This window comes from Psittacula echo (assembly GCF_963264785.1).
Source record: "Psittacula echo genome assembly, chromosome: 1".
NCBI lineage: Eukaryota > Metazoa > Chordata > Aves > Psittaciformes > Psittacidae > Psittacula > Psittacula echo.
The window spans coordinates 84100925-84125005 of NC_137735.1; the positions used below are offsets into that span (position 1 = coordinate 84100925).

Consider the following 24081-nt stretch of genomic DNA (forward strand, 5'->3'; position numbering starts at 1 on the left):
GTCTTGCAGGAGGGGATCAAGCAGCTAGCTAAGACAACCTCAGAAAGCTAGCAGATTAAGGTCATGTGCATATACTATGGATATAGGGTAAGACTAACACTTGTATAAATGATTGCTGTGTGTCACCAACTTGTAGTGCCAAGACTGGCGCAGTACCTGGATGGCATTAGAGATCTTGCACTGTGGGCGTGCTCCTGGAGCCAGGGCTGGTAAAGGATGCTCTTCCCTTGAGACACAGGCTGAGCAGCAAATGGTGCCCAGGAGATATGAGCCTGGAAGATGAAAAAATGACACTATATGTTTAAAATAGATCAGGAGCTGCAGAAGAGCCCTTAGGGCTGACATAGTCTAGCTAGGACTAGTAGCAGAGGCAGGCAGAGATCTTTTCATCCACATCCCAGCTGTAGGGTTGCTGTAGCTGTGGACCTGAACTCAGATGGAGACAGCAGAAAAAAGATATCGGGATCCTGTATGCAGTTGATTGCACCTGCAAATTCACCTCTTCTGCTTCTTAGGGGGCTTGCCCACTACCTTTACTGCTGGTGCCTAAAAATCACAGTGTGAGTGAATTCCCTCTTCACCCTCCAACTCCAGCACATGGGAAAATGGCCTTAGTAACCAAAAAGGACCAAAACCTCACTATGTAATCTGGCTGTGAAAGAGGGTGATGGCAGCATCACAGGCTGAGAAAGAATAGGACATACCTTGATAATACTTTAAGGGCTCTGAACAGAGCCATGTAAACCAATCAGCAACTAAAAACAAAACCTCAACAAAACCCCCCAAAGCACTCAAACCCCAGCAGTGGAAATTCCCTTTACCTGGCTGTTGTGGCCTGACACAGGAACAAACCTTACACAGTCCCTCTCTCCCTCTCTCTTGGAAGTGGGGATCCTGCAGCAAAGGGGTGGCAATGAGAAGTGGGGAGGAGAGGGGGAATGTAGGGACATAGGATGGGGAAAGGAGACAGGACCCTATTGGGTTAGTAGAGACATTGAGATGCAGCTCTAGGTGTTGGGGAACTCATGGGAAAGGCAAACCCCTGCCTTCCCCACCCCCTGCCAATGTGGCCAGTCCCCTCCTCTCAGAGCCCTGGTTGCCAAGCTGCCCTAAGACCTCTGCCTGGTCTTAGTGTCTGTGCCTTCACCACCACCTTGCAAGCCTTCTTCCTTCAATTCCCTCCCTCCTGTCTTCACATAGCACCTTTTCTGCTTCCCTCTATTACCTGCACCAAGGATACTGTCTTGCTCAGAGTGTCTTCCGCTCTGAGACCTGCTAGCACTCCCATAAAGGCTCCAGCCCAGCCCCTGCTCCTGGAACACTCTCTGCCCAGTAGTGTTTCTTGTCAATGCCTACATGCAGGTAATTATTCCTGGTTCTCCACTTCCCCTTCACACTGCCCTGCTCCTCTACTGCCCACACTGTAACTCCAAGTCCCAGTCCCCATTGCTCACATGGCCTGCCTAAACTGCTGTCAGAGCAGCTTGTCCCAAACACTTGTTCTCAAAACAGTCCATGCCTCTTTCAAAATTCCCTGCCTGCCCAAGCATTCTGTCCACTCCTGTATTTCTTCTCTCTTCACCTTAATGGTTGGCAAATCTGTCTTTCCCTCCTTGAACTAACTGGATTATATGCCTCTTTCCCATCTGTGCAAGATCCCTGCTTACTCTTCCTCTTGTTTTCTGTTGTTTTTGTTTTCTCTTACTTCACTTGTTGCTTTATATTTCTCTGTGTCCCCTTCAGCCAAAGGATTTTTTCACTCATATTGTATCTTTATGCAGCTGGTGACCTTTTCACTCTCACCTCTCCTTCTGAATTGTAATGGTCCCCTTTTTTGTTTGCTTTGTTTGTGTACTGTAAGTTGAGTCCTAACTACACCTTCTTTACTATCATCTTTTATATCATGCACCACTACTCAATGTTCATCTTTTTCTGTAAACAGTCTCTATGTGTGATTTGTGGTACACTTTCTTTCGCACTCCACTTCTTTTTGTTAAAAATGTAGTGTGACCGTAACAGGCCCTCCCTGTTTTCTTTGAAGATAATCCTCTCCCTGTCTTGGACACTTGACTTGCATGACCACTTCCCTTAAAACTGAATTCAGTTTTCCCATTTCAGCTACCCATGCCCAGACTGTCTGGATGAGTTATTCAGCAGCCTTGGTGGCTGTGCTTGTTTAGACTCTGGCAACGCCCAGTCCTATCATATTAAGACATTAACTCAGATGGCCCATCCAGAAAACCTGAAGAACCAAGTGATTCTGTGGACAACTGATATGAAAAAGAGGACAGGGCTGAGTTCAAGCAAAAATATAAAGGAACTGGAAGAGGCCTCCAAGGAGTGTTCCCATAGCATTGCTGCTTCCCAAGACCTCTTGGGAGTCAATAGGTACTGTTCAATGATGCTCTGCCAATGGACAGGAAAGGACAAAGTGCGCCCTACAATCTCCCAGTTGCCTTCCTGGCAAGTTTCTTCCTTGGGTATTTGGGCTGGACTGAAGGAGCTTTGTGAGCAAGGTCCTCTAATCTTGTTGAATGTGGTTCAGATAGTGGGGTTACAAATAAAAACTGAAGCCTGTAAGCCAGTGTGCTCAGTGTGCCCATGAGCAAGTGTCTCCTGCCTCTAAATGGACATGTGTCAAGGGTCTGTTTTATAGTTTATATCATCAGATGGCCATGAAATTAGATCTAAATAGAAAGAGTCCCATCAAGACTCTGATGATAGGCAGTCTTGCCACCTTGTATCTGCACAGGTTAGGTAAGTAAGGAAATCAAGTGTGTGAAATGTGAACACAGATATTTCTGGGCTACAGTTTCAAATGAGATCGATGTTGTTCAGCTGCATATGGGATGAGCTGAGGAAGCTGACAAAACAGAGGGCTGAAAAAGAGCTGCTGTATGGGCAAGCTTCCTTAAGAGACAAATGTACAGTAGAAGTCAGTGAGGTCTTCACATCTTGGAGCAAACATTAGGCAATGCAGTAAGTGGCTAGTCTGTGCTGGGTGGGCAATCTGATGCTTGTTCAGTTCTGTTGACTGTAGAAAGGTGCTCTCTGTCCTTGGTGACATCCATAGGAAACATCTTCCATTCCAAGAAAGGAAATGGAAAAGGAAAGGAAAAGGAAAGGGATGGAAAACAAAGATGAGGAGACATATGGTTGCATCCTCTCTACTTTCTGAGCTTGCAAACTTGGAGAAGCCTTGTAATGATAGGAAGCAGATTCACACTAAGACCAGTCATGAAGGAAATAGCATGTAAGGCAGGGATGTGGGAGAGGTAGTGGTATGTAAAGACCTGTCTGAAATGCGAGGCTGCAGAGGTCAGTGAACTTAGAAACTAGCAGAGTCAGATGAACTTTTGCCCAGAGATGGGACAGAATGGCAACTAGACACTAGGGTTGCTTTGACGATCTCCTGCCTGTCTTCTTCCTTCTGGAGATGGTGATTGGCCAGACAGGCCAGGGCTAGCAGGAGGTTGTTGAAGAGATTCAGTGATGTGGTGAGGCTGTGGATGGGCTGGTGTCTATGTGAGGGAAGGTGTATATCAAAAGAAACCTGGGCAACCTGTAAGAAGTACACTGCAGTTATTGCAGTAAGTGGGATAAATTGCACTTACATGTCCCAGTAAACTGGGAATAATGTCACGCTGTTCTCTGAACACGAAGACATCCCAGGCTTGGAGGTCAGTCTGAATCAGATTTCTGCTCCCCTTACACCTCCATGGTGTAGAAAAAAGGCAAATGCAGACACGTTAGGGTAGATGTTTTTATATGCTTGTACTATATGCATCTGTGTGGCACAGGATGCAGCTGTGCTAAGCCGTGATGTTTACTCACGCGTGTATGAGCTTCATTCGGTACCAGTATCTTCCTGCTGCTGAATTAGAAAAACCGCAAACCCAGAACGTGCACTTTTCCTGCAGGGCCACTGAGTGTCACCATCGCTCCGCGGGTTGCTTCTCAAGATGCCGTTTCTCCAGCAAACCCCCTTTGTTGAAATGGACTGGAAAGGAAAAAATATAATTGAAATGAAAATGAGCTGCTTCTTGCTGAGATCTGCACCTAAAATGCAAGTAAGCAGTACTACCTATGGAATGATTCCTGGCTTATATTTAGGCATAACCCTTGACAGGATTCCAACCAGACCCTATAAGCCAGACTCACAAATTATAGCAGGAGCCTCAAGTGACAACAATTATGGGATGGAAAAGTGCTTCATCAGGAAATACTAAAAAGGCCGGGATTCCACCATTTGGTGAGGGACTGAGATTTACAAAAATAATGAAGGTGATGCATAAAGTGAATGGAAATCTTTCCATGGCAGACTGGAAGCATGTTTTAAAACACATAAAAAAGGTACTTTACACTATAAGAACCTACTGTTACAGGAGTTATGGGAGCCAATAATATCAGCAGGTTCAGAAAGCTCATAGACAAACTAATGAAAAACCAGTCTATACCAAAGGAAATAGGTTGTGATCATGCCTCCACCATCCTTACTGCCATGCTTGGATGTGGGAGTAGGACAAGGGGAATGGACTGTAGGTACTGGCCAGATGCACTTGCTCTGCCTGAAAAGTATTAAAGGCATCTATATCTGGTGGACTCAAAAATCCAGAGCCTTCCTTCCTTCCTTCCTGGGCCCACGGAGATGAGTGGGAACTTCTTACTTTGTTTCACATCTCCATTTTGCCACATTGTTTGCCTCTGATCCACCTTGATCCCTCCATTTTCCTGCCTGTGGTTCTCACCAAAACACACTAGCGTAGTCTTGTAAATCCTCAAATTCTATCGATTCCAACATCTCTCCACACACATCGCCCCCCTCAAGCACCCCCCAGTAAGTCTTAAAGCCTCTTTACTGCAGTAGTTCCTCTCATTTGCATAGATTCCAGAGTTTCCTCCCTTGAATTGCCTTCATTGGGTTTTACAACAGGGACAAATGGCTTAGTCGTTGATCCAGTCGTTGAGGGTTTTAGGAGTGGTTGATTCACAGGGATTACATTGGCTAGGCTCCCTGCTTTGTAATTGTTCCTTTAATCACTATCTGGCCTTTTATTTTGAATAGCCTTAAATATCTTCTATAGCTTTTATTTTTTTGGTAAGAAAATCAGCCAGTTTGCCACCTGAATTAAAAAAGAATCCCCAGCATTTAGAGCCGGTAACAGTCCAAACCCTCTATAGTAGTTCAGACAGCAGCAAATGTTGTCCTGTGACTCTAAGTCAATGGGACTGGATCTTCTGTGCATGGATAGTCCAGCACTTTAATTACTGAGCCAGACGCAATGTTATTGCCACATGAAGCTCAAACATGTCATTCGCAGTAGCAGTTTTGATGCTCATAGCCTCAGCAATGCTCGAGCTTCTGCACTTTGTACACATAGATGGAGCATGATTTTGTTTCTGCTTGCTTTTTGCTCCTTCCCACTCATCCTTGGTACTTGAGCTGTCATCTTTAAAGGAAACTCACCAGCCCTCATCAAGCTGAGCCACTGCTCCAACCCAATGGGGTATTCATTGTTTTCCTAGAAACGGTTGTGCTGACAATAGTGTTTTAACAACACTATTGTTTAAAAATAACAATAACAACTCTCAAAAAGCATCAGTTCTTCTGTCAGTTGCCTGGCTTAGCATAAGAGTGCCTGGTGAAACTTGTTTTTGAGAGTAATCAAGGGAAGCACGGCCCAGCTGCCTGCACAGTGCAGCTTCTCTTCCAAAAGTCAACAAGCTCCAGCACTGCAGTTTCTTCACCCTGTTTACACAGGTTACCAACATGCATCTCTGCATGTGCTCTACGTGACCTGGACAGAAAACTTCCTAGGCACCGTTACTACCACTGTGTCCAGCAAATCTTGTCCCAGGTACACAGAAAGCATTTTACAGCCTACATAAAACTAACGTTTAATGAGGCTAACCAGAAAGCCTGATGGCAGAAGATGTCCCAGCACAGAGGGCAGCTGCTCTGCACCGGCTGTACAGCCAGGCTGTGAGGATTATCACAGCTCAGGATTACCACATTTATCAGGAAACATTTCTTCATCGAGGGGTACTCAGGCACTGGAACAGGCTGCCCAGGGCAGTGGTGGAGTCACCATCGCTGGAAGTATTCACAAACCGTGTATACGAGGTCGTCAGTAATAAGGTTTAGTGGTGGCCTTGGCAGTGCTGGAAGTTGGACTTGATGACCTTAAAGCTCTTTTCCAACAGAGTTGGTTCTCTAATTCCATCCTCATGCCTCGCTCCCGTTGCCCTGCAGGCGCGGGAGGAGGCCGCAGCCAGCTACTGACCCCAACCCCCGGCAGGGCCAAGCAGGGGAGCGGGGAGGGCCTCGGTCCCAAGCAAGGCCCCTACCCCTACCCAGGCACCGACGGGCCTTGAACCCGCGGTTCTCCATCAACACCCCCTCCACCCCCACCGGCTGCCGTCACCAGGGCAACGGCAAGCGGCGCCCGGGGTAGGGATCACGTGCCCGGAAGCGCCTCGAAGGAGGAAGTGACGGAGCGGCGGGAGCCCCAGAGGCCGAGGTTTAAAAAGAAAAAAGAGGAAAAAAGAGAAAAAAAGAGAAAAAAAAAGCAATAAAAGGGGGGAGGGGCGGACCCTGGCTCCGCCCCGCGCGGCCGCGCCAGGCCCCGCCCCGCCCAGGGCTGACCCTGCGAGGCTGCGGCCGGGCCGGGCCCGCCGGGGACCGCCGAGAGGTAACGCCCCCGGCCCCGCCCTCCCCAACAACGGGGCCCCCCGGGCACCGCCCCGCCCCGCCCCGCCGGGGCCCGGTCTGCTGCCCGCGCGCGGGGGGCGTGTCAGGCGGCGGCCCCGCGGCTCCGGTAGCGCCGGCAGCGCGGGTCCCTGGGGCGGGGGGCGGTGCCGCTGGTGCGGGAGCGGTGCGGAGCGGGGCAGTGCCGCGCCGCGGCGGTGGCTGCTGCTGCTGCAGGTGAGGCCGGGCTCGGGGCGCGGCGGGGAGAGTTCCCCTGGGGGCCGGGGCGGGCTGGAAGTTGACAGCGGCGGTGGAGCAGCCATTGTCTAACGCGGGCCGGCCCCGGGAGCGGCGGCCAGGAGCAGCTCCCCTTCGTAGCCGTGCGCTCGCCTCCCGGGCAGCCGCCGCTCCCCCTGACGGTGGCCGGGCGTCAAACACGCGCCTTTCTTTGGCTCCCCGCGGCGGGCATCCTGCGGCGGGTCCCCGCCTCCCGCCGCGGCGGGCTGCGTGCACGGCACATACGTGTGGCGGGCAGGGCGTCTGCACGCTCGCTGTCGGCTTAACTTTGCTGCCGGAGTTGCCGGCGGCCTGGGGTGCTGCCGCCGCGCTGACCCCCGTGTCTGTGTCCCGTCCCTCGCCCTGCTCCCGGATGCCTGGGGCACTCGGTGGGGAAAGGCGGGTGGCGGCGCGCGTACAGCGGGTAAGGAGCAGGTCCTGCGGTGCTTGGGAGTTGCAGCGACTGCCGCTTGCTTCCAGAGCATCCCAGAGCAGAGTCGGCGTGTCCAGGCAGTTTCACGCCTTTACTTGCGTAGTTTGGAGGCTGTGTTGTAGAAAGCAACAGTAAGAGAGTGAGAAGTGGACTATAGTCTCCTGGTTGCTAACGTTATTCCTCCAAAACCTGTGGACAAACCTGTGCAAATCTTGCTTGTTCCCTAACTTACCTTCTTAAAGATGAGGCAACAAAACCAGTTATAAGGTTAGAAGATGTTCTGCAGGCAGCAGTTATGGGCCGGGGGGAATAGATGAGATGAGCGAGTAGAACTTTTCTGCCTTCTACAATAGTGTTCAGTGACTGGAGTAGATGCTTGACCTGACTCTTCTGCTCTTGCACTTGAGAGAGGTCAAGAACTTGTAGATGGGCAGCCCGTGGTGTGTGCTGAGGCCAGCACTGGGGGTTAGGCTCTGGACTGGCCCATGTTCTCATGCTTGTACGGCTCCCGGAGCTAGTTTTCTCCCTTCTCCTTCCCATTCTTTTTCCTGTGGTCTTCCCTGCCGATTCCCATGTTATTCATGCCATGGTCTTAATAGGCCTTTGTATCCTTCCTTGTCTGCCTAATAGGGGTGCAGTTGTAGCATTTGTTCAAAGGTTAATTTCCAGTAATGGTCACGTTGTTATTATGTGGGGGTTTTATGTTGTTGGGTTTGTTCGGTTTTTTCTTCTTTATTTCCCTTGGGAACTGCTCATTACGTTTTCAAGGTGAGTTGTTTAACTCAAATAGTTTGGAAAACCCACGGTTTAATCATTTTTAGTAGGTTATCCAGCTCGAGGAGCAGCTAGCTTAGTCAACTGATCTGATAACAATCACTAGCTTTTTGTAAGAAGAGGGTGCTAGAAGATGCACTTGGAGGAGCGGGGAGGGTTTAATCCTTGCTATTTTGTGTGGGAATAGCCTGTGTTTGGATCACATTGCACTAACATGGAGCTGCTCTGCCTACACATAAACCAAATTTTTTTGATGCCTCTCATCCCAAAGGTGTTTCAGTAGGATTTTCTTGTGCTTGGACCTGATTTTAAAATCTAGATCAACGTGGAACTCTCAAATTTGCTGTTAATCTTAACACTCAATGGTGCTGTTTACTGAGGAAACAGAGATTGGAGCAGAGCTAGCTTTCTCCTTCAGATGCAACTGTTGAGGGTCGGGGTGTGTGTTACAGCTAAGCTGAACCTTCTTAGTTACCTTCTCTTCTCTCTCACTGGCACTTGTAGCATCACAAGTAAACTAATTCAACTGATCTGGCAGGAAGTGTTGTTTAGAGTAGGTTTTCTGCGAAGTTAACAAGTTGATCTCGTGAGCACCAGCAGTGAGGTAAATGCTGGGAGGGACCTGCACAGGGAGGTTGAGCATGGCCAAGGGAACAGAAATTGTCTCCTAATAGTAACTGAGCTACCATATCTCTTGCTGCAGTGTGTGTAGCGTCAATGTGACTTGCATTTTAACCCCATTTGAAGTACTTCATTTATCTATCACTGTTTCTTTCTTTCAGAAAGTCTGTATTCTCTTCCTCCTTTTCATTTACTTTTTGTGGTGCTGCCCCCTGGGGAAGATCTCTGAGGCAATTGTCTTCTCCAGAGCTTTGTTTCCAGCTGTAATAGCTTGTGCCTGAAGACAGCAGTGGCCAGTTAGGAGGGCATGTGTCTCAGTTGAGATGATGACTGCAGGGCACAATTACTGATGGCCACTGCTGAAGCAGTGCAGGAAGCCAGTGTTGGATTAGCAGGGAGATGCCTGCTGGACTTGAGGGCATAGGTAAAGATGCATGGGGAAAACAGGGCTGGAGCAGCAGGTATCTGCTTGTCAGTGATAGAATGTTCCAGATTTTGAGAAGCAGGTTTGGAAAGCGTTTACTCTGCAGAGGAAAACTGGCAAAATCAGGGAACTGTAGAACTGCCCTACTTTAAAGTCATCTGCTGCCCTTAACACCATTCCAGAATTTAAAAACTTGTCTGGTCGAGACTACTGTTATTCCTTCTTTTCTGCTGTACTGGTCTGTTTGCTTATGCACCTGGAAAAAGTTGTGCTTGGGGAAGGCTGTGAACTTCAGAATCTGGGCTTGAAAAGGTCTTGGATACAGAGGCTGTGCTGGTGATGTGGGATTCTGGAAGCTCATTTAGAGGGTGTTATTTAGAGGTCTCTCAGATATGTCACGGGGAGCCAGCTGGTTTTTGGAAACAAATAGGCTATCAGTGATATTGAGACTATCGGAAACCTTTTTTTTCCCTTTTTTTTTTTTAATCTGACATGGAATTGTATCCTTCTAAAAAGTCACTTTTTTTCCAGTGGAATTCTGTTGAATAGCCACTGTTGCACTTTTCTGATTCTTCTTCTGCTGTTACTCCCCCTGTGTAGTCTGTATTTCTTGTTGCAGAAAACTCCCTGATCATCCCAAGGTGTCACTTCCTAAGTGCTCTCTTCAGTCTTGCTTTTCTTCCTCTTGGCTGATGAAAGCCTTTTCCAGTCCTTTCTCAGTCCTATGGTTCACTGCAGTGCATTTTGCTGCTACTGGAAGGTCTCTGGCTTTGCATGATGTCTTTAGCAGCTTTCCCCACACAAGTGTTGCCAGTGAACTCTTCATCCACTCTGCTTCTGACTCCATTTCTCCTGAAAGCACCTTGCCATCACAGATATCAGCTTCCAGTCTAATACTCAAATTACGATCTGTCAAGAACAACAGGTAGCTGGAAAGTCTGTGTGATCAGAGAAATAAAGAAATGGTCCAGGGCTGGGTGCTAAACTGGAAGAAGGGAGAGACTGACTCAGTATATCTGCAGTAGGGCAGTAGAGTTCTGGGATAATTATGCCTCTATGGGACTGGAGGAAGAGAGGATCAGAAGTTGCTAAAGTGCAGTGGGAGACTGGAAGCAACTGGCCTCAGTTAACTGGCTTCTTGAAGGAGAGGCAATCAGGTCTGCTGCCAAATGATTGTCTAAATGATCTGCAGCTGCTCTTTCAGTTTGCTGCCTTTTTAAGAGTTCAGAATGCTGCAGCTTCCAACTGTACTGTGGCAATAAAAATATGAGAATGTGTGTGTTCCATTTCTGACTGCAGTAATAAAAGATTTAAACTGAGTATAATTTCTGGGTGATTTCAGAACTCTGGCATCTCCCATCCCCTGTGATGTAGCAAAGCTGTGCAAGGAGCCCGGTACTGGGATATTCCAGTTAAAAAGCTGTGTAATTCAGTGAACTATGGTTTGGTTCTTTCTCTAGCCTGAATTAGTTTCCAATTCTCTCGATGTAGATCTGGAGTCTGTCTCGTCCCAAGCTCCTGGGATTCTGTCACTATGGAGACCGAAAGTGAGCAGAACTCCAGCTCCACCAGCGGGAGCTCCAGTTCTGGAGGAAGTGCCCGTCCTCAGATATCGCAGATGTCTCTCTATGAACGACAGGCAGTACAGGTGAGGTGTGGTCATGTTCTGGGCTGGCATGTGTGTCATTGGAAGGTGGTGGTGAGCCCTTGTGTTTTCCTTTGAGTTGTCATGAGTCAAGGTGGGAGTATGCTTGAAGGGCTGTCATGTTTTCAGATTTAGGGATTCCTGTGCTAGGTTGAATGTTTAGATCCTGTGCCCTGATACTGTGTGTCATGTTTTATTGGATATTATTCCAGTGTCCAGCCTCTTAGATTTAATCCCTATCGAGATCCAATAGTGATTTTTACCCTGCTGGTTTGGAGCAAGTCATTCAATTTATCACCACAGTTTCTCTATGTAGTGTATATCCTCCATATACATACTATACTGGAACACTTGTCACCCTTCTTGAGCATGCACACCTCCAAATTCCTTGGAGTTTATTGAAGTCTTGCAAGTGTGCTTCCTGCTGTCCTGGAATATAGCTGTGATTCAGTCTGTTACAAAATTTGTAGCTATATTATGTATTTTCCTGTGCTAATCTAGTGACTTTGCTTTTTCAGGGGGTTTAGGGATGGTCTCATGCTTGTTACTTATTTCTTCATTGCTCTTTCTAATCACATTTCAGGGGCATGCTATTTTTGACAATTGGGTTTTCCTCTTTCCCCAGGCCCTGCAGGCACTTCAGAGACAGCCCAATGCAGCCCAGTACTTTCATCAGTTTATGCTCCAGCAGCAGCTTAACAGTGCCCAGCTTCACAGCCTGGCTGCTGTCCAGCAGGTGAGTTGCCAGGGGTCAAAAGGATTGTTTTCTGAGGAAGATCCAGATATTCTCCCTTCATACAGTAACTTGTGCACTGGAGTCATCCTGATCCACGGTGAGACAATGGGTCCCTAAACACATTGGTAAAAGCTAATGCAGACAGCTAGTAAACTGGAAGCCTGATGCAAAGATTCATTTGGATTTCAGGTTCAGAGCAGGGGAAGGTAAAAATTGGCATCCCCATCAGGAAACTTGTACTCCAGAGGCCTGTGACTAGCCCCTGCACCACCTTTAAATAAAAAGATGGATAGTTAAATCAGAAATGGATGCAGTGGTGTTTAAAAATCATATTAAAGTTAACAGTGGATTGTTACTTCTCTGAGAATAAACATGGTCTTGTGTGCATTAAATTTCAGGCAGTATCCTCTGAATTTTCTGTCTTGAAACTTAATAGCCCATGTTTTCTTTACCAGTTACTTGTAAGAGTGATCTAGGGTAGATCTTGTCCAGCCAAGACAGTGTTTCTTTAGGATATGTTTATACAAATCAAGATATGATGCATAATTGTTGAGCAATTTTTATTTCTTCTTTAGCAACTTTGCTCACCTGCCAGACTTTATCATCAGTTGAAGATGGATTATATCTGATGTGAATACAGTTCTGTCTCTGTAACAATATCTCAGTAGAAGTGCACCTTAGCTGTTAGTCCAGGATTTAGTTGTTCTCAAAATCCCTACCTGCAGTTTTATAGAATAGTGGGAATAAAATCCTCCACCAGTTTCACACAAATCTTAGTTATGAACCTAACTAAACTGTACAGTGGAATTCCTGTGGGATCATAGAGGGGTAACCCCTCCCCAAAAAATGAACAGTATTTACATTTCTTCACAAACAATATGTGCTGTAAGGTGAAATTTGTTACTTGGAGTGCTGTCGCAGCACTGTGATAAACTGCAGAACCAGCGGAGCAAACGGCTAATATTGAGGGGAATGTCTGGGTGTTAACAGGGAATTGTAGCATCAGGATGAGGCTTGCAGTGTGTAGCATGGCAAGCTGGGGCAACAGCAGGGTATGTTCCCTGGGTGGAAGGACATGCACTGTAAGGATCAGTTGTCCACTGCCTTGAGTAGTGTATAGGACTGAACTGGTTGGGGAAGAGGTACCTTGCTGAGTTGCTGCACCTTATTTGTAGGACATGGCAGAGATTTGTAGTGGTTAGATTGTTCTCCTCTTCTCAGGAATGGGAGAAGATGATGATGTGACTAGGTGTTTCGGCAAAACCAATTATTTGGGCTGGATTGAAAAGTTTGTTCCAGATACTCATTTCTCTGTCAATCTCTCTTGCAGGCTACAATTGCAGCCAGTAGACAGGCCAGCTCCCCCAACACCAGCACCCCACAACAGACCACCACCACACAAGCCTCTGTAAGTAATTGTTCCGTCCCACCCCCTGCCTTGTTCTTTCTTGTCTTTGCCTTTTAGGAAGGCAGTCAGCCAGGGAAACACAGCTAAGCTAAGAATGCTGGGAATCTACAAGATGCATGCAGCTTTGAGGAGTTGGGATGCTATCATTGGTGAAGGTTGAGGAAACCAGAGAAAGTTTCTGAGTGGGAGAAGCCTCTTAGCTGGAAAGGTGGACACTCTCTGCTGAGGCTTTGGGAATGGATTGTCACATATTAGAAAAGGATCAGGACTTCGAAGAAGTCATGAGCATCTTGAAAGTGAATCCTCTTTTTCTTGGGCTAAGCAGTAGTTTCCTGAATGAGAAATGAGAGGAAGTTTGGTCCTGTTGTGAGTGTTGAGAAACTGGGATTTGTTTAGAGGGTAGGTGAGTTGGTAGGGTAGAGATTATTTTGTGAGTTTTTTCCTTTATTTGAGAGGCTGGAGAAAATAATGTATTTCTTTTGGTTCTTTTATTGCATTTGCATGCTAACAATGATTCTCAGGCTCAGCATACAAATGAGGTTAGCATTGAAGGCTTTGGCTAGTTCGTATTGCTTAGTCTCTAAGACAAGTGCTCTAAGACAAGAACTTTTTCCTTCTTGGTTCCCTGTGGGTTACAGGAAAAAAACTGTAAAATGTCTGTTCTGGCTGTAAAAGTGAATCTGTACTTCTTTGCCTCCATCTCTTCATATGTAATTTGGGGCTTTTCTCTGTTTTAAGATCAACCTAGCCACCACATCAGCTGCTCAGCTAATCAGTCGGTCACAGAGTGTGAGTTCCCCCAGCGCCACAACCCTGACACAATCTGTGCTCCTTGGGAACACCACCTCACCACCCCTCAACCAGTCACAGGCCCAGATGTATCTTCGGGTAAGAGATATGTACCCAAAATATGTCCTGACCATGAACCCAACTTCCTAACCTCTTCAGTTTTTCACTGCTGGGGATTACAAACACCTTTTGACTAACTATCTTTAGGGATGATGCACTATATTTTAAATTCAGGTGTGGTTTCAGGGATAACAGCTTCCCTAAGTTTGACTCCGGGCTCAGTTTTTGAGGATAGATGACCACTGTATTCTATGGCTCAGGTCAGATTAAGAACTATGTCTCTGCTCTGCATAGACGTTAAAGATCCCATGGCACTTCTCACTAGAGTGTAAATGTGAAATGTATGTCCCAGACTTGAATATAGTTCAAAGCTACTCTTCTGGTTCAGTGCTGGAAAAGATAAATCGTAAATTACTCTCTTCTAGTACTGCTGAGCTCAGGGACATAAATCAGAATTCAGGTAAGTCTAGAAACATAAATCAACCTGACGAAATATGTCATCCTTTTAATCACTTTGAAGTGCTAATAAAACAGAAAACATTAGGCTTGACAATATAGTCAGTCTAGGGTTTGGTTACTTACTTGAAATATTTTTTCTGTGTCTCAGTTAACTTTAGATACAGATTGTAATCCCTTTCTTTTAAAGCAACCCTGATCTTGGATGTATGTTTTTTTTAATCACTGTTTCTCAACCAGTCCCAGATACATACCTGAAAATTCAGTTACACCCCATTCTTTTAGCCAGCCTTGGCCACTCTGTGTGAGTTGGTCTGAGCCCACATTTGATAGACAAGGGGTTGTTTTCATAAGGAAGCAGTTCCCAGTTTCCTGCTTCTGAGGGTTATGTTCAGTGTTACAGCACAGGGAGGGTTGGGGGTTTTGCAATGTGTGACATTGCAGCCCGGTGTTGCTTTGTAATCTCTTTGCTTGTGGGTCGCTGTCTTTTTCTCTCTTCTCATCCGTTCCTTTCATTCCGCATCACCTGACCTTCCCTCAACAGCCACAGCTGGGGAACCTGTTGCAGGTAAACCGAACCTTGGGCCGCAATGTGCCTCTTGCTTCCCAACTCATCTTGATGCCCAACGGGGCTGTGGCCGCTGTGCAGCAGGAGGTACCACCCACACAGTCTCCTGGGGTCCATGCAGACACAGACCAGGTCAGTGACACCCGCTCCCAGAGTTCTCCCCTTCCCCTGCTCTCCATCACCCCACACTCTGGTCTTTGTCTCCAGCCATCCCTGTATGGCAGATTAGCTCTATTTTATCCCCAGACTGTGTCCCCTGTCCAGGCAGGAGATTCCGTTCCCTTGCCACCTTTTTTTTTATGTTTGTTTTTTGCCTCCAGAGATTGGATGAATTTCTAGGGTGAGCTATAGGCTTCACAGTTTCTCAGTTGTCCTTGTGTGAAAAGAATTGTTGAGTTCTATGTCTATCTTTCAGTTATTCTGTAATGGAGAGTCTTTGCCACTGGTAGTATTCCTTCACACAGTTATTTGTTGTCGTAAAGATGCAAAAGACCAAACAGGCCACAAGGTCTTAGCTCCTGCATTCATGTTCAAGTCATTCTCTAGGTAAGGGAGCTGCCATGGCTTCCCATTTTTCTTGTCCTATCCCAGTCATTCTTAGGAATTACCATTACTTCATATTTTTCTTGCCTGGAGCACTTTTTTGGAATGGAAGTCAGCCATGAACAAAATTGAAGATAATGCTGCAGGAGGAGTAAATACAGAGGATGGCAGCACCAGAATGCAGAGGAACTGGTGAAACAGAAGGGCTGCAGGGCTGAGTAGATCTGTGGGCCTGCTGAGTGGAAAGCTCTGCACAGGAGGAGAAGGCAGGTGGCACAAAATTTGAAAAGGAGTGACTGGTCATTAAAAGGGTATCTCAGCACTTCTAGAGCTGTGCTAAACTGGGTCCTGCCAATGCAAAGGCATGACAAGCAGGTCTGAGAGCATTCCCGTGCCTTGGAGAATGGCAGTGTCCTCATGTGCTGTTCAGAAAGTGCCACGAGATCTTTAACTTCCATCAGAGATGGGGTAGGATGAAATTGAGTATAATGTGCTTCCTGGAGAGGCCCATGCCGGAGCTTTGCTCTGCAGTGTTAGCCAGGTCTCCACATGAGATTTGAAGCACCAGCTTAGCCTGCATCTCAGTAGAGTGGGTCGCGTTCTCCACCAAGCTTCCAGCAGGTAACATGTAAAGCAAACAGATTCTGTTTTGTATATGTGTTTTTAGGTGCAGAACTTGGCTGTGAGGAGCCAGCAGACCTCAGCTACCAATGCCCAGCTCCAAGGCTCTGCTCAGAAGGCAGCTCTGCCAGGAAGCTCCCAGGCTTCGGGCTTACCACAGGCCACCAGCACGGGCCAGACTTTGGCAGTGGCTCAGGCCTCCTCTGGCAGCTCAGGCCAGTCCCTCAACTTGAGCCAGGGGGCAGTGGGCAGCAATGGTGTCTCTGGGGGTGTGGTGGCAAGCGGTGGGAGCCAGACCTCAACGGGCTTGAGCCAGACCTCCTCAGCAGGCACTGCTGGCAGTTGCCAAAGGAAAGGCACAGGGGTGGTTCAGCCGTTACCAGTGGCAGCTGCCCAGGCTGTGACTGTTAGCCAGGGAAGCCAGACAGAGGCAGAGAGTGCAGCCACAAAGAAGGGTGAAACAGACAGTGGTGGACAGCAAACAGTGGGCATGAACCTGACCAGGACCGCTACACCAGCACCCAGCCAGACACTCATCAGCTCGGGTAAGTGCAGACCTCTTCCTTCTTGTGGGCTTTTTCAAGAGTGCCATTTGACAGCACAGTGGTGACACCTTGTCCTAGACACCTCCTAGCCCCTGGACTCCTGGAGGCTTGTCTCTAGGGATTATCCCTCTGCATTAGCAAAAGAAGTTGATTTTGTCCTTAATGTCCTTTGCCAATTAGCTGTCGGTCATTTTGGAGTTTAGTGACAAGCCAGTGCAGTGGCTGCCTGCCTTTTGTGGGTTTGTTTTTTCTTCTGTTGTTGTAGTTCCCAGCTGCACTACTGATAACTTGTGTGCTCTCCTTTTCTTCCACCATTCTGTTTGTACAGCCACATACACACAGATACAGCCACACTCGTTGATCCAACAGCAGCAGCAGATCCACCTGCAGAAGCAGGTGGTGATCCAGCAGCAGATCGCCATTCACCACCAGCAGCAGTTCCAGCACCGTCAGTCCCAGCTCCTCCACACAGCTACCCATCTTCAGCTGGCCCAACAGCAGCAACAACAAGCACCATCTCTGGCCCAGCAGCAGCAGCAAGCTCAACCTCCACAGCAGCAGGCTCCACCTCAAAACCAGCAGCAGGCTCAGACCCTTGTGGTGCAACCTATGTTGCAGTCCCAGCCACAGCCTGTGCAGCTCCAGCAGGACAGTCCTTGCCAGCCAGCCACCAAGTCACCTGTTCCAATCCAGTCCAAATCTCTGGTCACTCCCATCAAGCCACCTCAGCTTGGGCCTGCCAAAATGTCAGCGGCACAGCAACCTCCACCACACATCCCAGTGCAGGTGGTGGGTACTCGGCAGCAGGGCTCAGGCCAAGCCCAAGCATTGGGTTTGGCTCAGATTGCTGCAGCAGTGCCGACGTCCCGGGGAATGCCCGCCGTGGTCCAGCCTGTTTCCCAAGCCCTTGCTGCTTCCCCTTCGTCATCTTCAGCTCCAGCATCCTCACAGGAAGCTCCCCCTCTCACCACAGGGGTGAATTTGGCACAAGTTCAAGGCACAGCCCACATGGTGAAGAGCCCAGCCTCCTCTCCAGTTGTGGCTCAGATGCCAGCAGCATTCTACATGCAGTCTGTCCAATTGCCAGTAAGTGCTACCTTTGAGGAGAATAGCATATGGATTCTCTTTGTTCATTCCTAGGACACCAGTCACGGCCCAGGTCAGTGGGATGGGTAAGAGGGTTTGGGTAAAGGGACATGGAGACTTTTTTCCCTTGAAAACCCTTAATTCCAACCTAACCGTTGGGGTTACTGACTACAAGCATTTATCTTCCATGTTGTCATTCAAAGACATGCATGAAGTAAATAGGTGAGACTCAGACCCTGACCCAGTTGTGGTATGTGTCCACATTGCATGCTAAAGATCACGCTTAACAATGTGGTGGGTTGACCATGGCTGGCTGCTGGGTGACTGCCAAGCTGCTCCATCACTCTTTCGCAACAGGACAGGCAGAGAAAAATAGGATGAAAAGCTTGTAGGTTGAGATAAGGGCAGGGAGTTCACTTACCAATTAGCATCATGGGCAAGACAAACTTGATTTAGGCAAATCAATTTAATCTATTGCAAATTAATCAGAGTAGAGTAATGAGAAATAAAGGCAAATTAAACGTCTCTCCCTCTTCTTCACAGGCTTAACTTTGCTCCCAGCCCCTCTTACTTCCTCCCCCTGAGCAGTGCAGGGTGGAGAATGGGGCTTGTGGTCAGTTCAAAACAGTTTGTCTCTGCTGCTCATTTTTCCTCATGCTTTTCCCTTGCTACAGCATGGGGATCCCTCACATGGGATAATCCTTTAAGAACTTCTCCAGCATTGGTCCTTCATACAATTGCTTCAGTTTGGTCTTCACAAATTGCTTCAGCGTAGGTCCCTTCCATGGGGTGCAGTCCTTCAGGAACAGGCTGTTGCAGTGTATGTCTCTTCCGTGAGTGCAGCCCTTCAGGAAAAGACTGCTCCAGCATGGGTTCTTTCCATGAGGTGCAGCCCTTCAGGCGCAGACTGTTCCAGTGTGGATCCCACAGGGGACCACAAGTCCTGCAGTAAACTTGCTCCAGCGAGGGCTCCTCTCTCCACAGGACCACAGGTCCTCCCAGGAGCCTGCTCCAGTGTGGGCTTCCCATGAGGTCATAGCCTCTTTCAGGCATCCCTCTGCTCCAGTGTTGGGTCCTCTGCGGGCTGCAGGTGTATCTGCTGCACCATGGACCTCCATGGGCTGCTGAGGCACAGCCTGTCTCACCGTGGTCTGCACCACCATGGGCTGTAGGGGAATCTGCTCTAGAGTGTGGAGCACCTCCTCCCTCCTTCTGCACTGACCTTGCTGTCTGCAGAGCTGCTTCTCTCACATATTTTCACTCCTTTCTCCCAGCTGCTGTTGAACACAGTTTTTTACTCTTTCTTAAACACATTATCTCAGAGGTGCTACCACCATCACTGATGGGCTCAGCTTTGGCCAGCAGTGGGTCCATCTTGGAGACGACTGGAGCTGGCTGTGTCGGGCATGGGGGAAGCTTCTGGTGTCTTCTCACAGAAGCCACCCCTGCAGCCCTGTGCTGCCAAAACCTTGCCACATAAACCCACTACAAACAATAACTGGCTTCTTTTGTCTCAGGAGAGAGATGAAAGCTGAGTGGGCTGTGACTGAACTCCCTTCTCCTCACTAGGTGTGTGGATACCTCCAGGTCAGAGACCCCGTGGCGTGTGGTACCAGCCACCAACTCTAGACCTCAGAGGATTCCCTAGCAACTAGCTGTGCAGAGGAAAACAAAGATTGCTCATGTACCGCAGGCCTCATCCATGCTGCTTTGAATTGTCCAGCTAGGGCCTGTCTAACTCCCTGGGACAACAGTACTTGTACAGCTCAGATATCCTTAGCCAGTTGTTGAGACTGTTTCTAAATGGGCTGTTTCTTAAGGAAGGTGTGACAGGATTTGTCTGTCTTGTAGAGATTCTACTCTCACCCAACATGTGCCCCCTACTCTTTTGACTCTCCTTTGAAACTGATCTGATTTAGCCACAAGCCTGTTGAGAAACTGCTGGGTGACTGCTATCCCATTTCTTTCTTTCTGGAATAATCCTTTGAGGTTCACACAGTGTTTTGGTAGTGAGTCTTCCGAAGTTTTACTCCTTGCTAGGCAAATGCTCCTAACTATGTACTGTGAGGGAGCTAGAGGCATCTCTATGAGAAGGAGTCACACTGGAAATGAAGTACAGTGGAGCAGGATGGATCTTCCTTTTGCCTTTGGGTTATCTTGTTCTTGGCTTTGGAGCTCCTCTCTCTGCTTATGTGTTCCTCTTTGTTTATTCACGCAGGGCAAATCTCAGACCTTGGCAGTAAAGCGCAAGGCGGAGTCGGAGGAGGAGGAGGAGTCACCCAGTGTCACTGCACTCCTGCCTGCCAGGTCCTCTCCTGTGACAGACAGCCCCAAAAACATGGAGGAGAAGAGTGGCCTTGGAGGTGAGGTACAAATGAGAGCTGTACTTGCAAGTATTAATGATCTAATCTTGTATTCCACCTGAAGCAGTGCAAAAGTAGGAGCAAAAGTAACAGACTTGTGGCTGTTAATTTTACAGATAAATCCGATTCTGCTGCCACTGCAACCCCAAATGCCACTTCAAGTGAAGGAGCATCAGCCACGCCCCCCTCTGCTCCCGCCCCAAACCTAGCAATGGTGTCACGTCAGGTGGGAGACTCCAAACCCCCCCAAGCCATCGTGAAGCCCCAGATCCTTACACACATCATTGAAGGCTTTGTCATCCAAGAAGGAGCAGAGCCCTTTCCGGTAAGGATTCTCTGCTGTGGGGGAAGGAGAGTGGTGGACTTCAGTCTTTGGACAGGAGTTTCTTTCCCCACGTTCCAATTAAAGCATTTTTAGTCTTGAGACACAAACAGTGAAGAGGAAGGGAAAGGAGGGAGGTGTCATGCACAATGCAAGGCAGTAAGTGTTGGCATTAAAGCGGACAGGTTGGAAGAAGTAAAACGAGTGTGATGGGAACTGCTTTCTCCAGTAGTCCCCAAAGCAATCATGTACGAATTGCAAGAAGGTGGTTCTTTTGGACTTTTAGTAAGGGAAAGATGCACTGTACTTTAAACAAGCAGCAAGTGGAAGGGAAATGCAGTTACCTGGAATTGTAGGATGTTCAAGACAGATAGTACCTAGTGATCTTTGAATGAACAGCCAGCCTGGTAAGTCAGGAAGGAGTAATAACTTTGTTTAGCATCTCTCCTCCCCTAGTGGACAGAGGGATTCTTCTGAGCTGTAATAACGTGTGAGCAGCATGTACCTTGTAGAGGGTGGTGGGCACAGAGAATCCTTTACTGATTGGCCCAGCTCTTTCTCTTCCTGTCCAGGTGGGTTGTTCTCAGCTGCTGAAAGAATCTGAGAAACCACTTCAGGGAGAGGCTCCTTCTGGCCAGAGTGAAAACCTGTCCAGCAATTCTCCGGGAGGGGACAGTGCTTCTATGGGTGAGTCTCAGCATCAGGAGGCCAGCTACTGTTACTGGAAGTTTCTGCACTCTGATACCGTATTACCATCAACTGGTGTGTATCTCTGTCTCACTAGAGCTTGATAAGAAGTCAAACTTGCTCAAGTGTGAATACTGTGGGAAGTATGCCCCAGCAACCCAGTTCCGTGGCTCCAAAAGATTTTGTTCCGTGACCTGTGCTAAAAGGTAAGACAGTATCTTCCTTTTCTCTGACTATCCATTCTTCAGAATTGGGTGTGTGCCCTTTTTCCAGGTAGCATACAACACTTCAGTACATCCTATCCTCCCTCCATGGGATGCACTGGCCACAGATCTTTTAGGACTCAGTGACTGTGAGCGCTTCTAGGTCTGGAGAGGTGGATGTGGTGTTGAGTGTAAGCAGGGTTTCTGACTTGCTCAGAAAATGAAGTTGGAATGGGGGAAGTTCTGGGACTCTGAAAAACCACTCTTCAGTCAAATATAGATTTGACTGAGTAAACAAATGCGTATTGGTAGCTGTCTGCTGCATTCGTACTAGACAAAAGCGTAAGGGAGCATTGGGAAAGAAAAAGCTGGGGAGAAGTTATGACTAGTCATTGCTGCCTCCTATTGATAGCAGAGTGCTTTTTATGGGTCTTTTTTCCCTTAGGGGAATGACTTAATTGACCCTTCAGATGTTAGATCAAGACTCTGCTGTCCAAATATTGCTTGAGTCAGAAGTCTGGACTGGTTCCTTCCAAGGGTAAGTCTTAGAAGGAGGAGGAGGAACAGAACTTGATGGTAAAGAGGAGATTCATCCCCATCTAGAGCAAGGAAAAGCAGTAGGTTTAGATCGTTGCTGTTCCCTAACTGCTGCTCTGCTTCTACTTATTCAAGGTACAATGTCAGCTGCAGTCATCAGTTTCGGCTGCAAAGGAAGAAGATGAAGGAATTCCAGGAAGCCAACTATGCCCGTGTGCGCCGACGGGGCCCGCGACGCAGCAGCTCTGACATCGCGCGAACAAAGATCCAGGGCAAGCGCCACAGGGTAAGGACATAGTCAAGGCAGGTCTCGGTATAAAGTTGTCACTGCTGGATGCACTGCTTTCTCACAGTGATGTAGACATAAAGGTTGTGCCAAGTACACATTAACACAGTCATTACATGAGGCACAGTGAGCTGTTCTAATTGCTTGTCAACTACAGAAAGTGGATTCACATTTGTACTTGTTCTGTTCACTCTGTGTTCACTCCCGTGTGTGTCTTGGAGGTCTCAGTGAATGAGATCAGCTTTGGTAGGAAACCATCTTCTTTTTCCTGTTCAATTAACCATTCTTCCACATGAATGATTTTAGTCAGATTAGAGAAAATTGATTGAGCTTCAGTGCTCATGTGAGGAAGAGGAATTGACTGGGGAGGGATGGGGAGAAGGGAGAAGAAGGGAGGCGGGAGTCAAGTCTCCCATTTCTGACATCGCTGAGCTCATGTGTCGGCTGCCCTGACCAGCAACCTGAGACAGTGACCCAGACTGCTGGGACAACTTCTGCTGTTCCCAATGTCTTGTTTTGCATGTAGTAATTTTGAATTTCCTACAAAACACCTTTTGTTTTCTTTCTTTCCTCTGGGCTTGTAGGGCCAGGAAGACTCAAGTCGAGGCTCTGATAACTCCAGCTATGATGAAGCTTTGTCCCCTACATCTCCAGGACCACTGTCAGTAAGGGCCAGTCATGGAGAGAGGGACCTGGCAAATTCTAGCATGGCCCCACCTACCCCAGATCTACATGGCATCAACCCAGTCTTCCTGTCTAGCAATCCCAGTCGTTGGAGTGTGGAGGAAGTGTATGAGTTCATTGCATCACTGCAAGGTGAAGTTAAGATCCCCTCCTGCACTCCTGTGATTCAGTAGCATGGGGATATTTGTTGGGTCTCTTTCTGGAAAGAAGGTGGTGTCAGTGGTGCCTAGTGCTGTTATTATACTTCTGTACAGGTTTCTGAATGGGAGTGGATCATACAGATGTACTTCTCAAGTAGCCTGTGTCTTCAGGCAGACTGTGGACTGAAGTGGGAAGGGGAATTGGTTATGTTCCTAGCTTGCTTTCTGTACCTGCCTGAGGCCCAAGAGTGGGGATGAGGGGAGTGCCCAGGGAACATCTTTTCTCAGTGCTGTTTTCTTTTGGTTTCGCAGGGTGCCAGGAGATTGCTGAGGAGTTTCGGTCACAGGAAATAGATGGCCAGGCCCTGTTGCTTCTGAAGGAGGAACACCTCATGAGTGCCATGAACATCAAGCTGGGACCAGCTCTCAAGATCTGTGCCAAGATCAATGTCCTCAAGGAGACCTAACAGCTCTGAAGCCGTAGGTCTCACTCTTGCTTTGACCCCACGGCAGCTGCCAGCTTTGGAGCATCCTGCTGGGGCAGGGAAGAATGGGAAAGCCCCCTGTGGTCTTGCATTCAAGAATGAGAAGGAATTTAGCTGACTGTAACTGCTGTGGACAGTTAACATGCCCATATCTTGGTCTTTTTAATGGTGCTACAATGGGGAGAACTCCCTCCTGGGGCCTTGAAACATCACCCGTTCTTCCTGATTTTTAATATGCCTCTCCTGTATAACACATAAAGACGTGAAGGGGACTTCTTTCTGTCTTAGCAGACTTCTCAAAGGGAACCGTGCTGACCTCTTTTTGTTACAGAAGGTCTGCTATATTTTAGTTTTGAATCTCACTGTGCCAGAACTTGAGGCATAGGAAGAGCTGGCCCCACATGGGCTTTGGGAGCAGCTGTGCTTGGGGCATTTAGGAAGGGGAACTAGTAAAGTCCAAGTGACAGAGGTGGACAAACACGAATTTGAATAAAAGGGGCTGCTTCTCTTCCAGTGTTAAAAAAAAATCTAGGCTGCTCATGAACTGGGTTTAATAGCCATTCCAGCATGCATACCAAACTTGAAGGCCTGTGGCAATAGGAGCTGCCAAAGCTTTACTGTCTCCTGTAGTGATGCAGAATGAAGACAAAGTGTTGTAGCAGCTGTTCACTCCAGATGCTCCTCTCTGAACCAGAGGAGGA

The 24081-nt window shown here is 48.0% G+C and overlaps 1 protein-coding gene across 1 annotated transcript; it reads left to right on the forward strand.

Annotated features, from left to right (window-relative positions):
- Positions 1–6438: 6438 nt before the first annotated feature.
- PHC1 (polyhomeotic homolog 1) lies at positions 6439–24035 on the forward strand. The gene is made up of 16 exons (XM_080633239.1): positions 6439–6925; positions 10708–10864; positions 11487–11597; positions 12928–13005; positions 13503–13544; positions 13744–13893; positions 14855–15010; positions 16089–16587; positions 16916–17673; positions 19892–20036; positions 20153–20361; positions 20931–21045; positions 21143–21251; positions 21921–22071; positions 22656–22887; positions 23208–24035. The coding sequence occupies exons 2-16, from the start codon at positions 10751–10753 to the stop codon at positions 23360–23362; spliced, it is 3024 nt and encodes a 1007-aa protein (XP_080489365.1). The 5' UTR covers positions 6439–6925; positions 10708–10750; the 3' UTR covers positions 23363–24035.
- The last annotated feature ends 46 nt before the right edge of the window (positions 24036–24081 follow it).

Bases quoted from the DNA above. Each gene is read 5' to 3' on its own strand.
- PHC1 (XM_080633239.1), top strand. From the start codon at position 10,751: ATGGAGACCGAAAGTGAGCAGAACTCCAGCTCCACCAGCGGGAGCTCC. The intron at 13,545-13,743 runs GTTAGCATTGAA...CTCTGTTTTAAG, and splicing joins AGGCTCAGCATACAAATGAG to ATCAACCTAGCCACCACATC. The intron at 16,588-16,915 runs GTAAGTGCAGAC...CTGTTTGTACAG, and splicing joins CCAGACACTCATCAGCTCGG to CCACATACACACAGATACAG.